The 23,738-nt window shown below is 37.1% G+C and overlaps 1 protein-coding gene and 1 long non-coding RNA gene across 3 annotated transcripts in view; both read left to right on the plus strand.

Annotated features, from left to right (window-relative positions):
• Positions 1-6,631, plus strand: part of peb (zinc finger protein pebbled) — a 53,327-nt gene extending 46,696 nt beyond the window's left edge. For both annotated transcript variants that reach the window (XM_073971842.1, XM_073971841.1), the window contains one exon: positions 24-6,631. In XM_073971842.1, coding sequence (XP_073827943.1) covers positions 24-5,027 — 5,004 coding nt within the window. In that variant the 3' untranslated portion in view covers positions 5,028-6,631. The remainder of the gene's footprint in view (positions 1-23) is intronic.
• An 11,053-nt stretch (positions 6,632-17,684) lies between these two features.
• On the plus strand, positions 17,685-20,492 carry LOC141399128 (uncharacterized). Its single transcript, XR_012411776.1, has 2 exons — positions 17,685-17,998; positions 19,278-20,492. It is a non-coding gene; the product is annotated as an uncharacterized lncRNA (long non-coding RNA).
• The last annotated feature ends 3,246 nt before the right edge of the window (positions 20,493-23,738 follow it).

The raw sequence follows: 23,738 nt of genomic DNA on the forward strand, positions 1-23,738 counted from the left end.
ATTTTTTCTTTCTCCTCCTATAGGTTCTCTCATCTGCCTCATCATTGGATCGTCACGTTTTGGTGCACACCGGTGAACGACCATTCAACTGTAAATATTGTCATCTCACTTTTACCACAAATGGCAACATGCATCGCCACATGCGCACTCACAAACAGCATCAGCATACCCATCATCGCCGCAACTCGAATGGAACAAAGTTCAACTCCAAGACAAACACCACAACGCCTGCTGCTGCTAATGCCTCAACAACAACTCCATCATTAAACAATGGAGCACAATTAAATGAAGGCGTTAAATTATCAACAGCTTTGGTAGCTGCAGCTACCGCTGCCGCCTCCTCTGCTACAACAACACCAAATGATAATCACACTGAAACGTCAGCGATTAATGCCAGCACAACAGGTGCTAATGACAAGCGATTAAATGGTAACGCTGAAACATCAGCCATAGAAAGTTATGAAAGTGATGGCGGCTGTTCAACAGATACATCCACGGGTCACAACAACAATAATAACAACAATGATTTGAAAATTAACAATAACAATTATAAACGTAAGCTAAGTAATGATAATGATGATCATGATCTCGAACAAAGACAGCGTGAAATTCGTCCAAGCCCAGAAGAATTGCTAAAGCAACATCTCAAAGCTTTGGCCAATTCTGTAAACGCTGCCACCGCAGCCGCCGTCAACCCCATTACCCCTGCCAACCACACAAATGGTGAAAAATCATCCAACAACAACGAATCCTTAATCTGTCCCATTTGCAATGATGATGAATTCAACACTGTCACCGCCCTGGATCAACACATGGATGCAAAACATCCAGAAATACCAGCTAAATGTACAAATTGTGAGGTTATCTTCAGGACCCATCATCAGCTTAGCATGCATCCCTGTACCGCTGACATTAAGGCTGAGAGAGAACATTTTAGCCCCAGACCACAACATTCACGAGCAAATTCCCCCGACAACTGTGCACAAGTGGACCCAAACACCCACGATGACCAAGAGGACACACCGCCTGCCAGCGAAGAGGAACAACAAAGAAGACGCGAAGAACTGTTCCGGCACTTGCAATTAAAAAATATGATGGCCCAAGCCAATGCCTCCTCTCCCCACTCCTCACATCATAACAACCTGGAATTAACCGAAGATGATATCAAATCGGAACCCTCTGGCGGTCATGATTCCAAAGATTTAGCAGATATTCAATCAATTTTGAATATGACCTCATCTTCGAATACTTCGAATTTCTTAAAGAACTTCGAACAATCTGTCAACACCCCATCCTCGCAATTCAGTTATGATCGTGATGAGGAGGAGGCTCAGGATGTTTTCACAGCGGAATTCCGTAAAATGAAATTGCGTGGTGAATTCCCCTGCAAACTTTGCACTGCAGTGTTTCCCAATTTGAGGGCCTTGAAAGGCCACAATCGTGTCCACCTGAGTGAAGTTGGTCCAGCCGGACCATTCCGTTGCAACATGTGCCCCTATTCGATTTGTGACAAAGCGGCCTTGGTACGCCACATGAGAACCCACAACGGTGATCGCCCCTATGAATGTGCCGTCTGCAATTATGCCTTTACCACCAAGGCCAATTGTGAGCGGCATTTGCGTAATCGCCATGCCAAGACAACACGGGAAGAGGTCAAACGTGCCATTATCTATCATCCCTCAGAGGATTCCAGCTGTGATGATCCCAATAAGAAACAACATCTCTTCTCGTCGCCTGAAATTGATGATGACAGCGAATACTATCACCATCAGCCCCATCCCAAGGATCGCTCAACCCCCGTCTCACATCTCAAAGAAATGTTGACATCGGGTGGTGAAGCAAAACCTGTTAAAATTCAGGTTAAGAACCTCAATGAATTGTTGGACAAATCATCTGCCTCATCAGGTTATGGTGGTGATAGTTACAATGACAAACGCGCAGTGGACACCTCATCCTCTGCTCCCATTGACATGAGCATGGATGTTTTGGATTTGAGCAAAAAGCCCAGTAACACTCAAACAAACGCACAAAATCCCCCAGAACCCAAGGTTGCCTTGGATGCTCCATTGCCTTTGCTACAAAAAGAAGATGTAGCTCCATCATCGGTGTTACCCACCGCTGCGGCTCCTGCTGAAGAACCCAACAAGCCTGCAGATTTGTCGTCATTGGAAAAGCAACAATTCATGATGGGTCATCAACCCTGGCTCAATGATCCTGCTCAATACTTACAACAACTGTATAGAATACAGCTGTTGTTCCCCCAACTGAACCCATTCCTAATGCCCAATTCACCTTTCATGCCGAACAATTTGGGAGATTTCCAGAAATTGGCACCCTTCTTTAGAACCATGTTGGGCGCCACTGGGGCCGCCGCTCCTCCATTGCCAACACCAGCTGATTTGGAGAAAATCATGAATCCTGCAGCAGCGGTGGCTGCTGCCATGCCACCAATCAGTCCAATGATGTCGGAAAAATCCAATACAGCTCCAATGGCCTCACCCAAGCCTGGACTATTGTCACCCAATCCCAGTCACTTGAACATACCGCGCCATGTGGTCAATGCCTCTTCAATGACCGGTGGACAACCTCCACACTTGCCACCTACCATGTTGTCCAATGGTCCCGTTAAAATGGTCCTTAAGAATGGTGTATTTATGCCAAAGCAAAAACAACGTCGCTACAGAACTGAACGTCCCTTTGCCTGTGAACACTGTTCCGCTCGCTTTACCCTGCGCTCAAATATGGAACGCCATGTCAAGCAGCAACATCCCCAATATTATGCTCAGCGTCAACGTAGTGGTCATCACGTTATGCGGGGACGTGGTGCAAGCAGTGCAGCCAACATGAATGGTATTACCCATTTACAGGCAGCAGTAGCAGCCCAGTCCCACTATGGCGCCAATGCCAACAACCACTCACCCATATCCGATCAAGTAAAGTATGCCATATTAGCACAACAACTGAAGGCACGTAAAGATCCTGATTTGTTGCAACAGGCCTTGGTGCATGGCTCGAATAGTGTTGCCAACTCAAATATGTTTTTGGGTGGCCTTAACACCGCAAATGGCAACCCTGCTGCTGGCTTTGCCAACTACAACTCCGCTCAACAACATCTAAGTCAAAATGGTACCCCCAATGGTTCAATGGAAGATGATGAACCCAAACTCATTATCGATGAGGATGATGAAGGTGATGAAGATGAGGGCGATGATGTCGAAGAGATCCATGATGACCAGGACTACGATTATGATCACAGTGATATACAGTTAATGGAAAAAGATCATGGATTGGAGGAGGAAGAAGACAACAATCGCGGTGATGTGGATGAACATCAGCTGCCCACCACGGTTGAAGAAGTTAAACTCAGACATGAGGAAGCTGTGGCAGAACCAAAAGACGCTGCCAAAAAGGTGGCCGAGTCCATTTTAGAGCAAGCCATCAAGGCGGCACCCAAACCCAGCACAGAAGTTGTACCAAACAGCACCCTGAAATCCATGATTGCTCAAGCCCCAGCTGTGGGTAAGTCACTCAAAGATGTTGCCAGTTCTGCATTCAAAGATGAGTCACAGGATTTGGTGCCTGTGGCAAAATTGGTGGACAATGCCACCAGCAATTCCATGTCATTTAACAACTACTTCCGTCCCGGAGACGCTGCCAATCACATGGATCAAAGTGATGAAGAGGGTCTCGTGGCCTCCGGCAGTGCCAGTGAAAGCAACAATTCGGGAGCAGAAGATGCTGCCAGTGGTGTTCCCACCAAGAAAAAGTCGGCATATAGTTTGGCGCCCAATCGTGTATCCTGCCCCTATTGTCAACGTATGTTCCCCTGGTCTAGCTCCCTAAGGCGTCACATCTTAACTCATACTGGCCAAAAACCCTTCAAGTGCTCACATTGCCCTCTCCTCTTTACCACAAAGAGTAACTGTGATCGTCATTTGTTGCGCAAACATGGTAATGTAGAGTCGGCGGTTTCTGTATATGTACCCGATGAAGATGTCAATGAACCCATACCTTTGCCCAAGTCAGTGGAAGAAATCGAAAGGCAACAAAGGGAACGTGAAGAGGAAGAAAAACGTCGCATGGCTGAGGAGAGGGAGAAGGAACAAAGAGAGAAGGAGCAGCGTGAGAAGGAATTGCAGTTGGAGAGCGAAAGACAACAACGCCAGGCCCTGCTCAAACAATTGGCAGCGGTACAACAGTTTAATCAGTATCAATTGAAAGCTGAAACTTCAGCGGGTATTTCTTCATCCGAATTGCCCTACAAATGTCATTTGTGTGAGAGTTCTTTCGCCGAGCGTAGCCAGTGTTTGGAACACATTAAATGTTATCACTTGCAAGAATATGAATTGCTGTTGTCCAAGGGGGCCATTGATAACGAAGCTGAGGCTGCTCAAATACAATGCAATGAAGAGGAAGAACGCTTGCGGGCCTGTGAGGAGGCCAATAAGGGTGGCAAGTATCCCGATTACAGCAATCGCAAAGTGATTTGTGCTTTTTGTATGCGCCGCTTCTGGTCCACTGAAGATTTGCGCCGCCATATGCGTACCCATTCTGGTGAACGGCCGTTCCAGTGTGAAATTTGTCTACGCAAGTTTACCCTCAAGCATAGCATGCTGCGTCACATGAAGAAACATAATGGCGGTTTGAATGTAAATGGTTCTTCACATGGCATGGACGGTTTAAATAATGGCAATAGCTGCTCCGATTATTCGGATGATGAACAAGGTGGTGGCCCTACTGGTCCTCCTCCCCCACCCGCAATGACAAACGCCAATATTAATGCCTTGTTTATGGGTTCCATGAGTTCCAAGATCCAGGAATTGCTGAGCAAAGCCAACGAATGGGGCAACAACAGTAGTGCGGTACTGAGAGAACGTAAACAAAACATGGCCGATGATAACGGCGCCATCATGCCTCCGCAATCGGACTTAATTGGTAATCTGCTGGGTATCAGTGACCAGGGTATTTTAAATAAACTAATGTCATCGCCGGATGAGGCAGCCAAGCTGTTGGGAGTTGAAAAATAAGCAGGAGGAAAAGGCTAGACCCAAAATATTTGGGGTTTCCCTCTCCCTGTATCTCTCACTTTTAGATAACCATGTTCTCTAGTCATTTGTGACCACAAGTTCTCTTTGGCGTAGTTTGGTGGGCGCTACACTCACTTATCCTCTCACGCCCTTTACTTTCACTCTCTCTCGCTGGGTTGGAACTGACTTCAGTTAATCCCAGACACGGAGGAGGTAAAATCATCCTTAAACATACTATTCCTTTTGCAAACTTTAAATTAAAGTTTTTATTTCATTTACTACAAAAAACACAAACAAAAAAGACAAGACATAACAACAACAAAAACCAAAGCTTACTCTTATAAATATTTTTTTAATTATTTTTTTCATAGATTTTAAAATATTTTTTTTATAATTTTTAGCTTATAAGGTTTAGTAATAGTTAGGATTAGTTTCTAATCGTAAATTTTTAGTCATAACAAAACAACAACAAAAACGCAAATGTTGTGAACAATATGTTGATATCAAAACAATGAAAAATCGGTGCAACCGCTTTAATAGTATATAGAACAAGACTTCAGAACTATGTGAAATCATTTTTCCTAAACTTCTCTAGCATTCCTAACCCCCACCCCTCTAATACAAAATGAAGACTACGAAGTACTTAAAGAAAACTCTATGCCTTGTAAAACCTAACCTTAATGTAATTTTTCATTCTCTCTCCCTATCTCTATAAAACTTATACGCTCTCTCCCCTTTTTAGATATTAGGTTAGTTTTGTAAGTTTTAGTTTAAAAAAAAATCTTGTACATTTTTCTAATTGGAGGCCTTCTGGAACCGCTATGTGGCTTATTACATTTATAGACAAACAACCAAAATAAAAATACATATAGATAACTACATTTATAGACTAGACATAGGAAATAGATCTATGTAACTCTTAATTATATATAGAAATTTGCAAATTCACACACATTAAATATTGGTAGTGCAAAAACAAACAACACAATTCTATTTTAAATAAATTATCATTAAAAAATAGAAACAAATACAAAATGTTTAACAGTGGGGAGGGCAAAGGGTCACCTGGAAGTCACGGCACCACAACTGGGTCCAATACAACATGGCAACTCAATAATATTCTATACTCCCAAGCTTTTTCCCTCCCCTGACTATTTTCACAAAACACAAACCTCCTCCTATTTTCTTGAGGGAAATTCTCATTCCCCCCATTATTTGTACTTATTGTAATTTATATAAAAACTATTTTTTCAAAATTTGTTAATATATTTTTTTAACTATTTTATTTGGACATTTTTATTGAATTTGTTTTAATTTTATTTGAATGAAAAAAAAACACCAATAATTATACAGCAATAACCAAAGCATTTTTTGAGTGTATGTAGTAGTTTTTAAATTGCAACAACAACAAATTACATATTTATAAACAAATAAAAATATTTGAATTATTAAACATAATTATAATTATGAACAAAAACACTACTATTGTACTTTTAAAAAATTGTAATTGTATTTGAAATGAAAAAACAACAAACAAAACAAACTTATACAACAAATATGAATAAATTGATATTCAATAAACAAAAAATTTTAAAAATAAAAAATGTTGCTTATTTTTTTATGCAGGGTGTCATTTAAGTTTTTAAGTCGAAAGACGAGGAAACAAAGCTGGGGCCTAATTATTTGATTCGATATCGAGTTGTTTCGAACCGAGTACTCAAAGTTGGAATGACAACATTCGTAATCGAGTAAAATTATCGAGTTATTGAGCATAAATTTCCGAGAAATTACTCGTAGCTAAATTGCCTATCGTAAACCAACAAAATGAAATACTTCCTAATGTATTTTTGTATAAAATGTAACCATTTTTGATAGTGTTAGTTTTGTAGAAGAAAAATAAAATTAGTAAAAAAGTCTCAGCATTTTTTTTAACACAAAATACAAGAAAAATTGAGAAAAGTCCTTTGCACTCGTTTGAGAAATAGTAATAAAATTAGAATTAAAAAATATATATGCAAATTTATTCATTATCCAAAATTTACTGTTTGCAGTCTTTAAAAATAATTTAAAAAAGTAACTCTTTTGCCAGACATTGAAAATACAACATGAAAAATTTGTAACTTTTAGGAGAGAGAGGAGGTGAAGGAGCTCCCTTTCTCCCTTCTTACCCATAAACTCAAAACATTTTCATGCAAATTTTCATAGTCTGGCACAAGAGTAAGCATTTCCGCAAACAATTTTTTAGTATTTTAATTTTAATATTATAGGTGAACAACATTTAATAGAATACATGCGCCGGAAATACTCTCTCAGAGAGGTTAAGCAAACAACCTACCAAATTCTCTCTCATTCTATTACAACAATGTCAAAAAGGTTTTGTAAACATAGATAATTTTCTTAGCACTACTTCATTTCGAAATTATTATTTAATATATTGTTCTACAAATTCCACAAATATTTACATTTGTTCATTCATAATTTTGGTTTTTAGTTTTTGTTTTAAAATAAACACATTTTTTGGCGTCTACCTTCATAATATTCCCTGAAGAACACACAGGTTTCTATAGTTCGATTACCGGTTACTATCGGAAAAATCGATAACATTGCTTGAACGTTTTCATGCCGATTTTTTATCGTGTCGAAAACTTATACATGAGCACGTAATTAGGCCCCTGTCCTGTAGTGGGATTCTGTAACTCATTTTAGCTGTTATCGATAATTGTCGGTAAAATTAAAATGCTTATAATTTCGATAATTAACGAAAATTTTCGGTAAGTTAACGATGAATAAAAAGTAGTCGCTAGCCTCTACCGACACAAACAGTGATGCCAACTTTTCTTTATGTTTTTAGTCATAATTTTGCGATTTAATTTTACCGATTTTTGTCGGTAACAGCAAAAATGAGTTACAGAATCCCACTACTGACTTCAATCATATCATCGCAAAGTGTGGCCATATTCAATATCTTGTGCCAAAAATGCAAAAACATTTTTCGAAAATTCCCAAAAATTTTACATGAAGGATAGCTAAGAGAGAAAAACATTTTTTATTCAATAAAATTCTAAAGAAGACGTTGACCGAATCTCAAATTTCATAGCCCTATCTCTATCCGTTTACAAAATATTATTATTGCGTGTGCGTTATTATTATTGCGTGTGCGTTATTCAAAACAACTACAAAACAGGGTATTTTATGGTTCACTTTGATTTTAATCGCAAATTGTCAAATCGTGTACATACCTCCCAGGAACATGTTTGGATCCAAACAAGTAGTTTAATCACTTGTGCAAGTGGTGCCTGCAGTGCAGCCTTTACACATTAATGCATGATTTTTACAAGAGTGTGCGCGGCTAGAATGCAGTAAATTTTGCTTCTACGGCACTTTCTTTGCGTGTAATTAAATATAAAGATACTAGCAAAATTCCCGCTACTTCGTATCAAAGATGTAAATATACTAAGATAGGAAAAGTCAATTGTGAAAAATTAACTGTAGGTGGAATTAACCTCTGTTGCTACGATATCATAACAACATTCTGTTAAACGAAAACTGTTACTCATTGGAATATTGACAAGAAAAACATTAAAACTCAAATTTTACGGCGTTGACTTTTGTTTTTTTTATTAAATAAAACAAGTAAGAAAAGCGTTAAGTTCGGTCGGGCCGAACTTTTTATACCCTCCACCACAAATTTCAGCCATTTCGGTGGATTAATGTGGCCACAACCTTCAAAATACCGAAATTCTGAAGGTACCGTTCTATGGGGGCTATATGATGGCGTGGATCTATACCTACAAATTTCTGGGGGAAAGTTTTATACGCCTAAAGAAGACTAAACACCAAATTTCAGCCATCTCGGTGTGATAATGAGGCTAAAACGTTCAAAATATCGAAAATCGGGAGATATTGTATTATGGGGGCTATATCAACACGTGGACCTATATAAACATTTTATGGTAGAAATGTTTCTTAGCCTCTGGAAACACAAAATAGAAAGTTACAACCGATTCTTTGGTCAAATGGGTCTAATACATTCAAAATATATTAAAATGACGCGTACTTTATAAGGGGCCTTATGTGGGGGCTATACCAAAACGTGGACCTATATAACCCAACTTTGGTAGGAATGTTTTCTGGCCTCTGAAGACACAAAGTACCAAATTAAAACCAATTCGGTGGTCAAATGGGTCTAATACATTCAAAATATATTAAAATGACGCGTACTTTATATGGGGCCTTATATGGGAGCTATACCAAAACGTGGACCTATATAACCCAGCTTTGGTAGGAAAATTTGTTGGCTTCTGGAGATACAAAGTACCAAATTAAAACCAATTCGGTGGTAAAATGGGCCAAATATCTTAAAAATTCCTTAAAACGACGACGCGTCACGCGTCATTTTGTATGGGGGCTATACGAAAGCGTGGACCTACATAGCCCGCTTTCAATACCAAAAGTCCTACGTAAATATAACATATTTTCCCAAAATTTCATCAACCTACGTCAATCCGTTCGGACGCTAGAGTGATTTCCACAGACGGACAGACGGACGGACATGGCTATATCGATGTAGAATTGCACGCTGATCAAGAATATATATACTTTGTGGGGTCTACAATGATTATTTCGAGTAGTTACAAACGTAGTGACAAACTTAATATACCCCCATCCTATGGTGGAGGGTATAAAAATAAAAAAAAGTAAAGAAACAAATTTTAGCCACAAAACACGACGTTTATGTTTTCTGTCGCGAGAAATGGGAATCAAAAACGATTGGCATTGCTGTTATCAATTCCAGTGAGTTGTGTAGCCATTTGAAACCAAAATGTGGAACTATTAGCATATGTTTTTGGAAAATGCATTTCTTCTAGTTTTTATTTCTCTACGTTTTCGTTCGTATGCGAAAAAGGGATATATACAAATAAACAATATTTAATATGAAAATGCATGGTAGAACAAGAAAAGGTAGCAGCAATACCCAGCTGACTGAAATGGGCTGTAATGTTAGTGTCAAATTCCATACGACATTTTATATATTTATTTCAATGTTCGATGTATATTAGGGATATATATTTTTTGAAGAACAAATTTATTCAGCAGAAAAAAATCTATTTCCCATAAAGACTCCTTCATATCATTGACATGTAACCTCCTCCAGGTCCGAACGACATGCCGCACACTAAAACACCACTTATAGAGGCGGTAAAATATTTGTTATTATGTGTGGTATTTTGTTAAACTTGAAAAGAATAAAGCCCTAATAAACATGTGCTATTTTGTTTTCAAAAGCAAACGATTGAAACAGCTTATATTTTTTCAATGAATTACCAGCGACCCCAAACATTTTTGCAAGAATTCTACTTTCTGCGAGAAATTATGCATTTAGTGGAATGATATGGAAACATTTAAATTGAAAATCTAACGAGTTTTCATTCATGTTTTTCAAAATATTCAATCAAATGTGAAAAATTATTAGTTTTTTTAAATTCCAATAATTTATAGACATTTCAAAGACGTATAGCAATAAAGACCCGAACAAATGCATTTTCCAAAAACATATGCTAATAGTTCCACATTTTGGTTACAGATGGCTACACAACTCACTGGAATTGATAACAGCAATGTCAATCGTTTTTGATTCCCATTTCTCGCGGCAGAAAACATTAACGTCGTGTTTTGTGGTTGAAATTTATTTCTTCACTATTTCTTATTTTTTATTTAATAAAAAAACAAAAGTCAACGCCGTAAAATTTGAGTTTTAATGTTTTTCTTGTCAATATTCCAATGAGTAACAGTTTTCGTTTAACAGAATGTTGCTATGATATCGTAGCAACAGAGGTTAACTCCACCTACAGTTAATTTTTAACAATTGACTTTTCCTATCTTATAATATTGACATCTTTGGACATTTCCTTATTTTGTACATGTACGTTGACACTAACGTTTACAAACAAAAACAAATTTCTATGTGGTTGTTGTTGAGTTGTATTTGTTGTAGTATTTACTTTACCTGGTTTGTTCTACCATGATGAAAATGGTGGACACTGAATTGTTGATGTACTAATTCCTATTTTAATTGATAATTAATTTCATTTTAGTAGTGTTCGTATAACTTTAGTTCGCATTTCCAAAAAATTATCTTATCGCACCCCTACACATCAACAGTGTATTTTTGAAGAAGTAGCTGTAATTTCGGAATTTGTGATATGAAAATGGAGAAAACCCATATTCAAAAAATGTTACTGTATGCGCACGCTTTGACATGGATGACCTCTATATAACAGTTAAACTTTTTGAGACATTTTAATTTAGGCCTTTTTGTTTTCGTGTAAAACAATAGTCGCATAGATCCACGTTTGCAAATGTACTTTCTAAAACGTTCAGAATAAAAAATAAACTATTTTGTTCAACGTATCTTTGACTTTTTGATTTCAGTGCACTATTTAGAAACCGCCTTCGCGTTAACATGAAAGCAATAGTACATTTTTTAAAATCCATGGTATTACATGTAGAAACATTTCATACATTTAAAAGGCGGATTTTCATAAATATTCTGATACAATCTCAACAGTGATCCTCATGACAAAATCCATTTATCGGTTCACTCAATGCCAGTGCTTCAATATTTGGTATTATTAAAACAGCCTGTTTCTGTATGTCGAAAGACGAATGTGTGCGAAAGGAACACGTCCAAACTCTTGTGTGGTTTTCAAATTTGTTTTTTGTTTTGAAGCAAAAACAAAGGTAAAATTATTTCGAAAACTAAAGTTCGGGCGTGTTTCATTCGCACATTCTTCTTTCGACATACAGAAACTGGCTGTTAATACTTCTAGTACACTTTTTGTACTACATACCACCTCTTACAGTGAACCTGACAAATAAATAATAAATCAGAATTCCAGTTCTATTCCTTAGCCCTATACCAAATTTATTGCACCTTCGCACACTAATTGCATAATTCCAGCTTAACCCAACACCAAATTTAGTACCATTCTGTACTTTTCGTATTTAAAACACAAACTGAATAATTCAATCACTAGCGATCTCTATGCCTTATTTCAGAATTTGTATGCATTTCAAAAACTCCTTATCTAAACACCAACATAGACCCTAATACAAAAATTCGAAACCAAATATAGTACATATAATAGGTATAAGTTTGAAAAACTACATACCTATATCCAAAACTATATCCAAACCGCGATACTCATTTGCAGCTCTATCTGTTCTCACAAAACCAATTATAGCAGTGTTTAGTACTTTTCGTATACATAGTAAGAATTTCAAAAACCTCCTCCTTATCTCCACTCTAAACGTCAACTATTATCCTAATAACGAATTTCACAATTTCAGCTCTACCCCTTTACACAATAAAAATTTGAACTAAATTCTGTGGCATTTAGTACGTCGGTGCTCCAACAGTAATCATTGTTCCCAATTTCCGGATTCCTCCTCTATCTTCTTCTTTATTTACTCATCCGTTATCCGTATATAAGTGATCGTACAATTCATCTTTTTTTAATATTTATCGCATTTTAATTATTATCTTATTGTATAGTGGTTGTCAGCTCTCTGTGTTTTGCAGCATTCAGCAGATCGGTTTCGTTGGTATAACCTGTCCAGTCCATGATATTTTTGAGCCAGGATGTTTCTTTCCTTCCTCTAGCTGGCCTTCCTTCAATTTTTCCCTTCAGAATTGCTTGTAAAATTATGTATTTGTTGTTCCTTAATACATGTCCCAGATACGCTATTTTGCGCCTTTTTATAGTTGTTATTAATTGCCGGCTTATATTTATCCTTCTTAGTACTTCGTCATTAGAAATTTTCGCAGTCCATGGTATTTTCAGTACTCGCCGGTAAATCCATATTTCAAAGGATTCCAATTTTCTTTCATCAGAGGATTTGAGCGTCCAAACTTCTGTTCCATATAACAGCACCGACCAAACATAACATTTTATAAAACGTATTTTTGTTGTTATATTTATGTCATGACTTTTCAGGGTTTTACTATATTTACAGAAAGCATCTCGCGCCATCTCTATTCGACTTTTTATTTCTTTCGAGGGATCCCATTTGTCGTTTATTAACATCCCAAGATATTTAAAGGTTCTCACTCTTTCTATTTGTGTCTCACTCTTTCTATTCCTCCTCTATCCATTCACCCAAATCCAAATTGTAGCAAATTTAGTACTTTTCGTACCCATAAATAAGAAATTCAAAAAACTATCTTAATTATAAAGTCCTTCAGTAATCTTAATTCTAAATTTCAGGATCCGACCTCTATCCGTTCACCCAAAACTAAATTGTACAAAATTAGTACCATTGAGTACTATTCGCACGCAATCAGAACGAATTTCCAAAACTACTTCAGTCCTATACTCCAACAGTAAGCTTGTTTCCAAATTTCAGAATTCCATCTCTATCCGTTCAATCAATTCCAAATAGTACAAAATTTAGTGCATTTTAAGTACGAATTTTCCAAAATACCTCCATATCTCAACCCTACACTTCATCAGTAATATTTTTCAAAATGTGAGGATTCCAACTCCATCCATTCTCCAAAATCAGAATTGTACCAAATGTAGTACCATTTAGTAGTTTTAGTACACATATGTAAGTACGAAATTTGAGAACCACCTCCATATTTCAATTCTCAACTCCAACAGTAATCTTAATTATAAATTTCAAGATTCTCCTCTATCCATTAACCTAAATCCAAATTGTATCAAACTTAGTACCGTTTAGTACTTTTCATACACATAAGTACGAATTTCCAAAACTACCTCAACCTTACACTCCAACTGTAAACATTTTTCGATATTTTAGGTTTCCTACTCTATCCGTTCGCCCAAATCCAAATTGTACTTAATACTTTTCGTACACATAAGAACGAATTTCCAAAGCTGTCTCCATAACTCAATCCTACACCTCAACAGTAATCTTAATTCCAAATTTAAGTTTTCCAGCTCTATTCGTTCAACTAATTTCAAATTGTACCAAATTTAGTACCTCTTAGTACTTTTCTTACATACAGGTACGAATTTCTACAACTATCTCAATCCTGTACTCCAACAGTAATCATTATTTAAAATTTAAGGATTCCAACTCTATTCATTCATCCAGATCCAAATTGTAGCATATTTAGTACCGTTTAGAACTTTTCGTACACATAAGTACGAATTTCAAAAACTACCTCAATCCTGTACTCCAACAGTAATCATTATTCCAAAGTTTAGGTTTCCAGCTCTATCCGTTCACCCAAATCCAAATTGTACCAAATTTAGTACTTTTCGTACACATAAGTACGAATTACCAAAACCACCCTCATATTTCAATCCTACACTTCAACAGTAAACTTAATTTCAGGTTTCTAGCTCTATCCGTTCACCCAAATCCAAATTGTACTAAATTTAGTACCATTTAGTACTCTTCGTACACATGAGTACGAATTTACAAAACATACCATTTAGTACTCTTCGTACACATGAGTACGAATTTACAAAACAATTTCCTTTTATAAACACTACTTCCCAATCTGGAAATCAAGGTTGGGAAGTGGTGTTTATACCAAGATTCTATCTATAGCCTTTCAAAATATACAATTGGTACTAAATTTAATAACTTTTAGTACTTTTCGTACACTTATAGGTCGAATTTCCAAAAACCATTTGGTACATCTTTCCAACTCTCCATCAGCGGCCCTCATTCCAAATTTAAGAATTATAGCTCTTCTCGTTTGCCTAATACAAAGGGTACCATACTTAGTACCTTTTAGTACCCTTCTGGTTCGAATTTCCAAAAAACAGCCTTATCTCACCCCTACACACCAACAACAACCCACACTAAAAATTTCAAGCTTCTAGCTTCAGCCGTTTCGTCTGGGCGATGATCTGTCAGTCAGATACTCACTCACTCATCACCAACCTCTTTTTTACATAGATAGATAGATTATTTATCATTTATTCTTTATTATTTAGAATTTATCATTTGTTATTGATTACACTGGTCAACACGACTTTTGTTTCAACCGAAGTTGTTGTTGTTTCTAAATGAAATCGGCGAGTTATTTTCAAATCCGGTATCGGTTTTTCTCCATCAGCTCTTGTTCTTGAGATATAGCTCAAAATCGGTTTTTATGAGTTCCCAGCAAAAAGTTTGCCTCCAAAGAGGCAGTTAAATGATATGTACAAGTGATCTGGAAGTGCATCAAATTATGCATTTTCACTCATGATTTTTACAAGAGCGTGACTACGGAAAGAGGCACTCCATTGCACTGCATTTTAACTGACCCTTTGGCACTGCATTTTAACTGACCCTTTGGCACTGCATTTTAACTGACCCTTTGGCATTGCATTTTAACTAACCCTTTGGGGTAGAAAGGGGGCTGTCCAAAGCACGTGTTTTGATACAGGCATTCTGCGGAAATTGTGCAAGCCATTACAAAATATGCCAGAACAAATAAAATGCATTATTTGTGTAAAACAAAAATATTAAGAACTTTATTACATTAACACAAATTATGAAAATTCTCCATCAATCGCAAACATGCGTGTTTCCTCCGCTCTCCATTTGTTCCAAGCTGAACAGTTTTTGTTTCATTTGCTAAATGGGTTGTCTTCCCATCACCAGTTAAGATTTCGACATGTACTCCAACAGCACTCCATTCGGAAATTTTCTTCTGTTGAGTTACCGGAAAAATGTTCACAAATGAAATATTATTCAGTTTGTATTAACAAATGTTTGAAAATATTAACACGCTTATCTCTTATTGGAAAATTTATGTCGCTGCCTGTAGAGATGTACAAACTGATTAATGTACATGTAGGGATCTCTAACAACTGCTAATAATATGTAGCGAACGGAGTGCCTTTTTCACGACTCCGTTTGGACTGCATCCGGATGCTGTTAAATTGTGAGGAATTGGAGTGCCTTTTTCACGACTCCGTTGAACTGCCTCCGGATGTTGTTAAAATGTGACAAATGGATGTGATTCTTTGGATTGCATCCAAATGCGGTTAAAATGTGAGGACTGGAGTGCCTTTTTCACGACTCGGTTGAACTGCATCAAAACATGCCGTGACAGAACTAGTTCACATCGTCAAGAAGACTGCTAAAGGGATATCATTTACCAGTGATATCATTACCACATAAGCTACTTACTTTTCCTTAACAATCTTCATGATGACTTTTAGGTTATGACCGAATCATGGGCGCCATGAACTTTATATTATATATGTGAATACTGGACCCTACAGTAGACACCCTAAGCATATCCGGTATGCCATATGAAGATCCTATGGCTTCCCCCGATGACGTAATCACAGCTTAAAGTACTCAAAATATGCAATTTTTACAAGGTCCGTCGTATGTTTTCTATATTTGTTGATATATACTCACTATAATAATTTCAAAAACTGTTTTTATCGAACGCACAACATCTCTTTAATATATTAGTGGCGAAAAACCCACAAAAAATATTTGTTAGTATCCGGAAACAACGAAATTCTGGGTAAAACTCGTAAAAACCGATTTTGAGCTTTATCTCAAGAACAAGAGCTGATTGAGAAAAACCGAGATCGGATTTGAAAATAACTCGCCGATTTCATTTAGAAACAACAACAACAACTTCGGTTGAAACATTCAACTTTTTCAATTTTGTTGAGCAGTGTTATTTATTATTTACGTTCACCCAAGATCAATTTGCAAAAATTTAGTACTTTTCATACTAATAAGTACGAATTTTCAAAACTACCTCACTCCAACACTGCAAGCAGTGTGACCAGATTTAAAAAAAATTTTGCGGCTAAATCAGCATTAAAATAATGCTAAAAAATGCTAAATGATATATTAAAATGCCAAAAAATAATGCTAAATTTAAAAACGTTATTTTTAAATAAAATATACTCTCCACCACAGAATAGAATGCATATTAAGTTTGTTTTTCCGTTTTTAGCGCATTGAAGTAATCATTTGCAACCCTATAATTCTTAGTTGAACTATGCATGTCCGTCCGTCTGTGATAATCACTCAGGCGTCCAAAAAAATGAGATAGGACACTGAATTTTTGGAAAGATGCGTCGTTTGTTTCCAGGCAGGATAAGTTCGAAGATGGACTATATCGGTCCATGTTTTGATACAGGCCCCATAAAACGTTACCGGCCAATTTCAGGTATCTTTCTGTTTTTGGCTACATTTCTAAGCTGAATTAGCTATGCTTTGGTATTTAAAGTTCCAACAACCTTCTACACCAATAAGTGTGGACGTAGAGTCCACGTTTTGGAATAGTCCCCATATAACGTTACTACCCGACTTCTGGTATTTTGACGTTTTTAGCTACATCTTCAGACCGAATTAGTTATAGTTGGTATTTAGGGTTCCTTGTGGACAACATAACGTATCTACCAAAAATTGTGGAATACCCATGTTGAAGTGTCTTCAACAACTAGTTTAAGATAGTTATCTAAGAAATACTTGAATTTCCGTTACATATTTTGAATGCAAACTTTGAACTATAATTGTCGCTTAAAATTTCATCTGGTAACCTTTGATACTTTGAGCTTTCACTCAGTATGCAAAGGCTATCATTCTTCCATTTTTTAATTCCGTTTGTTTCACTATTTATGCTAAAAAAGAAAATGTCTAACAAAACCAAACTAACTCACTTGTACCAAAACCGCACAGACGACAACACGTGTGACTAAACAATAAACTCTGCCGCATTTTTTATCAACACTTATTGAAACACGAAGTCTTTTATTTTGCCCGCTCACCCGCTACTCTTTACAAGTGAGGGAGTTGTCCACCGCTAAACCGCATCAACTAAAGAAGATACAGTCCACTCCAGGCCAACTCAATCTCATTTGTACATGGTCCTATCGAGCCTACAAGGAATTTGAAGGAAGACCACTCATCATTGGATTACGTCCACCGCTACTGATTTCAAATCTTTGAGGCACTACATTCAAATGAAAAGGGTATGTAAAGTGTTGTTATATGTGAGCATTCAGGGGTTTCTCGTATGTGTTGTTTGAATTTCAAAAAAAAAAATCAAACAATTCGATTCCATCAATAAGTGCAAAAGCTCCGGTCAAGTCGCAAGAAAAACAAAGCATCTACAACAAACAAAGCTATCTACAAAAATTACATTCAGATTTACATATGTACATACATACATAAATATGTAATCTGCCCACAACAAAGACAACCAAAATTCCGCAACAACACCTTGAAGAAGGAAGCAGATAACCATTTTCATAATTGCCTAAAGGTTGTTCAACTTTGCCATTTGTATCAGTTCTTTTCCATCTCCTTTATTATCTTTAATTTCTTGTTGCTTAGCAAAGTACTAATTGGTACCTTACGTGGTCCATTCCTTTACTTTGTTGTTCCGCAAATCAATCGCTGCTACCTTCATACAGTGAGTATTTACCAACAACCGCAAAGAGAAGTAATTTCAAATATAAAATTGTCTTCTCTTTACGAGACAAACAAAATAACTTGCTGGAGTGTTACAACAAAACTATTGCCATAAGCAAAGTAACAAACAATCTGTACAAAACATTTGACGGAACTGTTGATCACCTAAAGTTCTCTTTCGCTAAATACAATTTGCATGACTTTACCTGGCATTTCATTCCGCCCCATGCCCCACATATGGGTGGCCTCTGGGAAGCCGGGGTAAAGAGCATGAAAACACACTTAACAAAAGTAGCTGGAAATCTGAAATTTACTTATGAAGAGTTTTCTACATTGTTGATCCGAATCGAAAGCATTCTGAATTCTCGTCCACTATCTCCTTTGACTGAAGAACCCAACGAGTTACTACCCTTAACTCCTGGCCACCTATTAAGAGGGGCGCCACTTGTTGCAATTCCCGAACAATTTTCCGACAACATGTCACTAATGAACCGATGGCAAAGATTAAAAACTGTCCAACTCCACTTTGCCAAAAGGTGGAAAAACGAGTATTTAACAGAACTTCAACGTAGGTATAAGTGGAAAACCACTCAACGAGATTTATCTCCTGACGACTTTGTTGTCATCAAAGACGACAATCTTCCTCCGACCGAGTGGCGGCTTGGACGAGTAGTTAAAGTGTTCACGGGCAAAGATTCCAGAGTTCGTGTGGCAGAAATACGCACACAAAATGGAATCATTACTCGCCCCCTTGTTAAGCTCTGTCTTCTGCCAAAGTGCTAATCGAATAACCCGCTCACATATTTAATATAATCATATGTTCCACAATGTTTCTAGCGTTCCCAAATGCCGCATATGCCAAGAAAGGCATTTCATCAAATTTTGTCCCATCTTTTCCAACATGAGTGTCTTGAAGAGAAGAGCCGAGGCACAGCAGAAAGGATTCTGCTTCAATTGTTTATGTACTGCACACACTCGTGAGTGGTGTCCAAGTCGTAGGACGTGCATGGTCTGCCAACAGAATCATCATACGATGCTCCATGTCGACGTCAGCCGCAACCCCAAAACTGGCAAAACTCAACGGTCACCATCCCCCAATGGCCGCCCGAAGTCCACGCCTCCAAAATCAAGTCATCAACGGGAAATGCCATCAGCACCACACACAAAGGCTTCCACTTCTAATACTGCCCAGCGACGTCGGTCCAAAGTCAGTGATCGACTGAGCACCCGCTCTAAAAGACATGTTTTCCTGCCAACCGCACTAGCTAAAGTAATCACAACAGAAGGATGCGACAAAGTACGGTTGTTGATGAATTCTGGGGCAACGCAAACCTTGATATCTATGAATCTGGTGAAGCGAATCGATTTACCAATCACTCAGAGAGCGGGGAAAACGTTCGCCACCATCAATTTGCTATCCTTCCACGATCATACTGTCAAGATACAAATTTCGGCCGAAGTACGAAACCAGTTAGACACCTCGTTCGTAAACTCCACCACCGACAAGCGCTTGCAGTCCATATACAATCATTTCACAGATTTGGCAGACCCCCACTATTTTAATCCAATCAATATCGAAATCATTTTGGCCAACGACCATATCGCCAAAATACTAAAAGCTGGCTTAACACAAACCGCCTCCACCATGCCCATTGCCCAGAGCACAGTCTTTGGTTGGATGATATCCGGAGTCTGTGAATATTAAGTTGCCTCCAAGCAAGAGGGCCCGGCATGTTGAAGTGTCTTCAACAACTAGTTTAAGATAGTTATCTAAGAAATACTTGAATTTCCGTTACATATTTTGAATGCAAACTTTGAACTATAATTGTCGCTTAAAATTTCATCTGGTAACCTTTGATACTTTGAGCTTTCACTCAGTATGCAAAGGCTATCATTCTTCCATTTTTTAATTCCGTTTGTTTCACTATTTATGCTAAAAAAGAAAATGTCTAACAAAACCAAACTAACTCACTTGTACCAAAACCGCACAGACGACAACACGTCTGACTAAACAATAAACTCTGCCGCATTTTTTATCAACACTTATTGAAACACGAAGTCTTTTATTTTGCCCGCTCACCCGCTACTCTTTACAAGTGAGGGAGTTGTCCACCGCTAAACCGCATCAACTAAAGAAGATACAGTCCACTCCAGGCCAACTCAATCTCATTTGTACAACCCCCATATAACGAAACCATTTTCGGTATCTTTTATGTTTTTGGCTACATTTTCAGACCGAATTAGTTGTAACTTAAAATTTGGGGTTGTCAGCAAACTTCTCCATTAAAAATTGTGGATATAGGTCAAGGTTTTGGAATAGGTCCATAAAAGGTACCGGCTGATATAAGTTATTTTGGGCGTGCTTTGGGTTCAAAGTGGTTAAACAACTTCTTCACCATAAATCACCATATAACGGCACCATCGGTTTCATTTTTTTTAATTTTTTAAACTTAACGTTTTTTACTTATTTTATTTTATTTGCTTATTTACATTTTCATACCTTTAAATCAGTGCTGAACAATTTGCTATTAGGTTTTATTAAACCCATTTTAATTTTTAAATTTGTTCCAAGGATGCTTTTTCTCCTCATTAGAGTCTGTCTACTACCTTAAAATACGACTATGTACTTCGTACATAAAATGAAAGGTAATGACAGAATCTAATGCTAGAATCTAATCGCTAGAGTTATTAAAACTAACACCAACGATAGGATCACGTCCTACTCGTCAAACCCTTTGTACAAAGCAGGGACGTACGCAGGGGGGGGCACGGGGGGCCCGGGCCCCCCCCGAAATGGTTTGGTCCGACAAAATTTTTTGAGCTACTTTAACAAATTATTACAATTTTTTCTCTAAAATAATTTTTGTTTTTGAAATTTCCAATGAAAACTGTTATTGTTCTGAAGGTTCTGTACTGAAAATGTACTTTTCAACAAGTTGTCTGAAGAAATATTTAAATTTTTTTGTTTGAATACGCTCTTTTAGAGAAACTTCCAGTAAAACTGAATTCCTTCCTTATGCCAGGCCTGTGTTTTGAAATTCGTATTCAAAAGGATTACAAATTCATTATTGTGCGGATTAGAAGTACATAAAATGAAGTGCCTATTGGGCAATATGTACGACATATCAAGGGTTATCTGTGGAGTATATCTCGAAAACCAATTAGAAAATTGATTTACTGCCTTAATCAAAATTTTGTATTCCTATCTTATATTAACTTATTGCTAAATAGTGGGGGAAAATAATAGAGAAAAATTTATTGTTGTGCATCCTAAAGTGATAATATCTGCTATAAATAGCATGCGCATCTGAATTTTTTCCTATCAGTAACAAATTTGTAGCTGAAAACAACCGTAAACGAAATTAAAGCTCAAGCTATTGTATTAAAATCTGCTGTTATTCGTATTGTATATGACGGTGCTTTTGAACCAACTTCAAACGAATAAAGCTTACACCTGGGTTCATAGATGAAAAAAAAAATAAAAAAAACAATTTTTAGGGTTTTTCAGGTTTTGACCGTTTTGCTGGAAAACCACAAGCCCTATCCAAATGGGACTAAAGAAAATGTTGTAGCAGTGAAAATTATTGTTCTTTTATGATATTTTCCTATGGTTTACTATTTTTGAGATATAGAAATTAAAATTGGGACAATTCACTGACTGTATCGTCTCCTTATAAAACAATGTCATGACTGCAATTTCCCAACTTAAATTTATATATATCTCAAAAATGGTACAACCGAGGAAAAAATTACGAATCCCAATCTTGTAGAGAATTTTCACAGCTATAAGATTTTCTGTAATCCCATTCAGATAAGACTTACTGTTTTGAGCAAATCGTGAAAACCTAACAAAAACCTAAAAATGTGACCGGAACTTCTATATCTCGAAAATGATAAATCCCTTAGTCCCATTTCGATAGGACTTGCGGTTTCCAAGCAAAGTCGCGAAAACCTAAAAATGTGAACTTTGACCGCTATTTACTTAAAAATCCCTCCAGCGATTTTTTTGTTTGTGGATTTTTTCATCTATGAACATTGCTGTTTCAGAATCCACAAGAACTTCCCAGTTTAACGTTGGTTCAAGACCTCCGTGAAATTGTACCCTCAGCTGTTAGGCTCATGATAAAAATATAACCCGCGTTACAATTTGGAGACGATTTATCCCAGTTCGTCCGTCCGTCAGTCTGTATGGCTCGAGCCCATTATAACTTTCGAACAGATCAACAGATTTTGTCGAAAATTTGGATCTCGCAATATTTTGTTAAAATTTCCTTTGGACACTTCCCCAGCCAGACTTAAAAATGTTTCCCTAAAATCTTGAGCAAAGTCCAATTCGATTTTTTTTTGGGACATAGAGTAGGTTCGAATATGGGTCGACTCACTTGAGGTCTTGTTTACAGCGATATTGTATTTTTCGTGGGTGGGTCAATGGTTATATCAGGATTGGTCCAAAAGCTCTAAATTTTACGCCGACCAACTAATTTGACTTCCAAAATTAGGTCCACTTCCAAAATGGACTATATCAGTCGATTCTTTCTGGTATCGTCTGTACAAAAGTGCACAACTTTTGCGCTTTCATCGAAGTCACATTTTTGATCATAATGGCAACAATCGAGAAGTTGTACACTCCAAATATTTTAAAGATATTGTCGGAAAGTTTAAACGTCCAAAAAAAGAAGACAAAATTCTGAAACTTCCTGGCTATACAATTTACAGAGCAAAAATTGGCTATGTAGCCCGTATCCGATGTGTCTATATATAAAAGACGCAACTAACACAGGCTGAGGGTATATCTCTGTAGGGAAACCCGACTGTTACTTTTTCTTGTTTTCCAGAAATCAAAAGTTATGCATTTTTATAAGTTTGTCTCTGCTGTGCCGACAGAAGTGATCGGTTGTTGGAAACCATTGATGTATCAGATGGAGTTTTTCGACTCAACCTATTTTTTCAGGATTTAGCTAAAATGTTGCCGAGCTTGTTTTAGAGATATTTTTTAGATCATGTTTTTGCGAAGTCTCAAACAGTACTACGAGTTGGATTCGGAGCCTATGAGTCGTAGATTGCATCGCCCAGCTTCTGTAACTTTCTGAATGTTTAGTTGGCTTTCATTGACTCTATCACTTCTGGTAAATTAGTAAAGCTTTGGTGTTTTTATGCACTTAAAGAGTATTATTTTCTTACAATAATAAAAAACGTTTTTAATGGCACTGAAATTAGTGTGTAATATATGTACTTTAAAGAAGAAACGGCGTTATGTTCTGGTCGAACTGTTTATATCCTCCAAACACTGTATACTCG

Source organism: Musca autumnalis, unplaced genomic scaffold, assembly GCF_047663935.1.
Source record: "Musca autumnalis isolate F117 unplaced genomic scaffold, ASM4766393v1 scaffold_3, whole genome shotgun sequence".
Taxonomy (NCBI): domain Eukaryota; kingdom Metazoa; phylum Arthropoda; class Insecta; order Diptera; family Muscidae; genus Musca; species Musca autumnalis.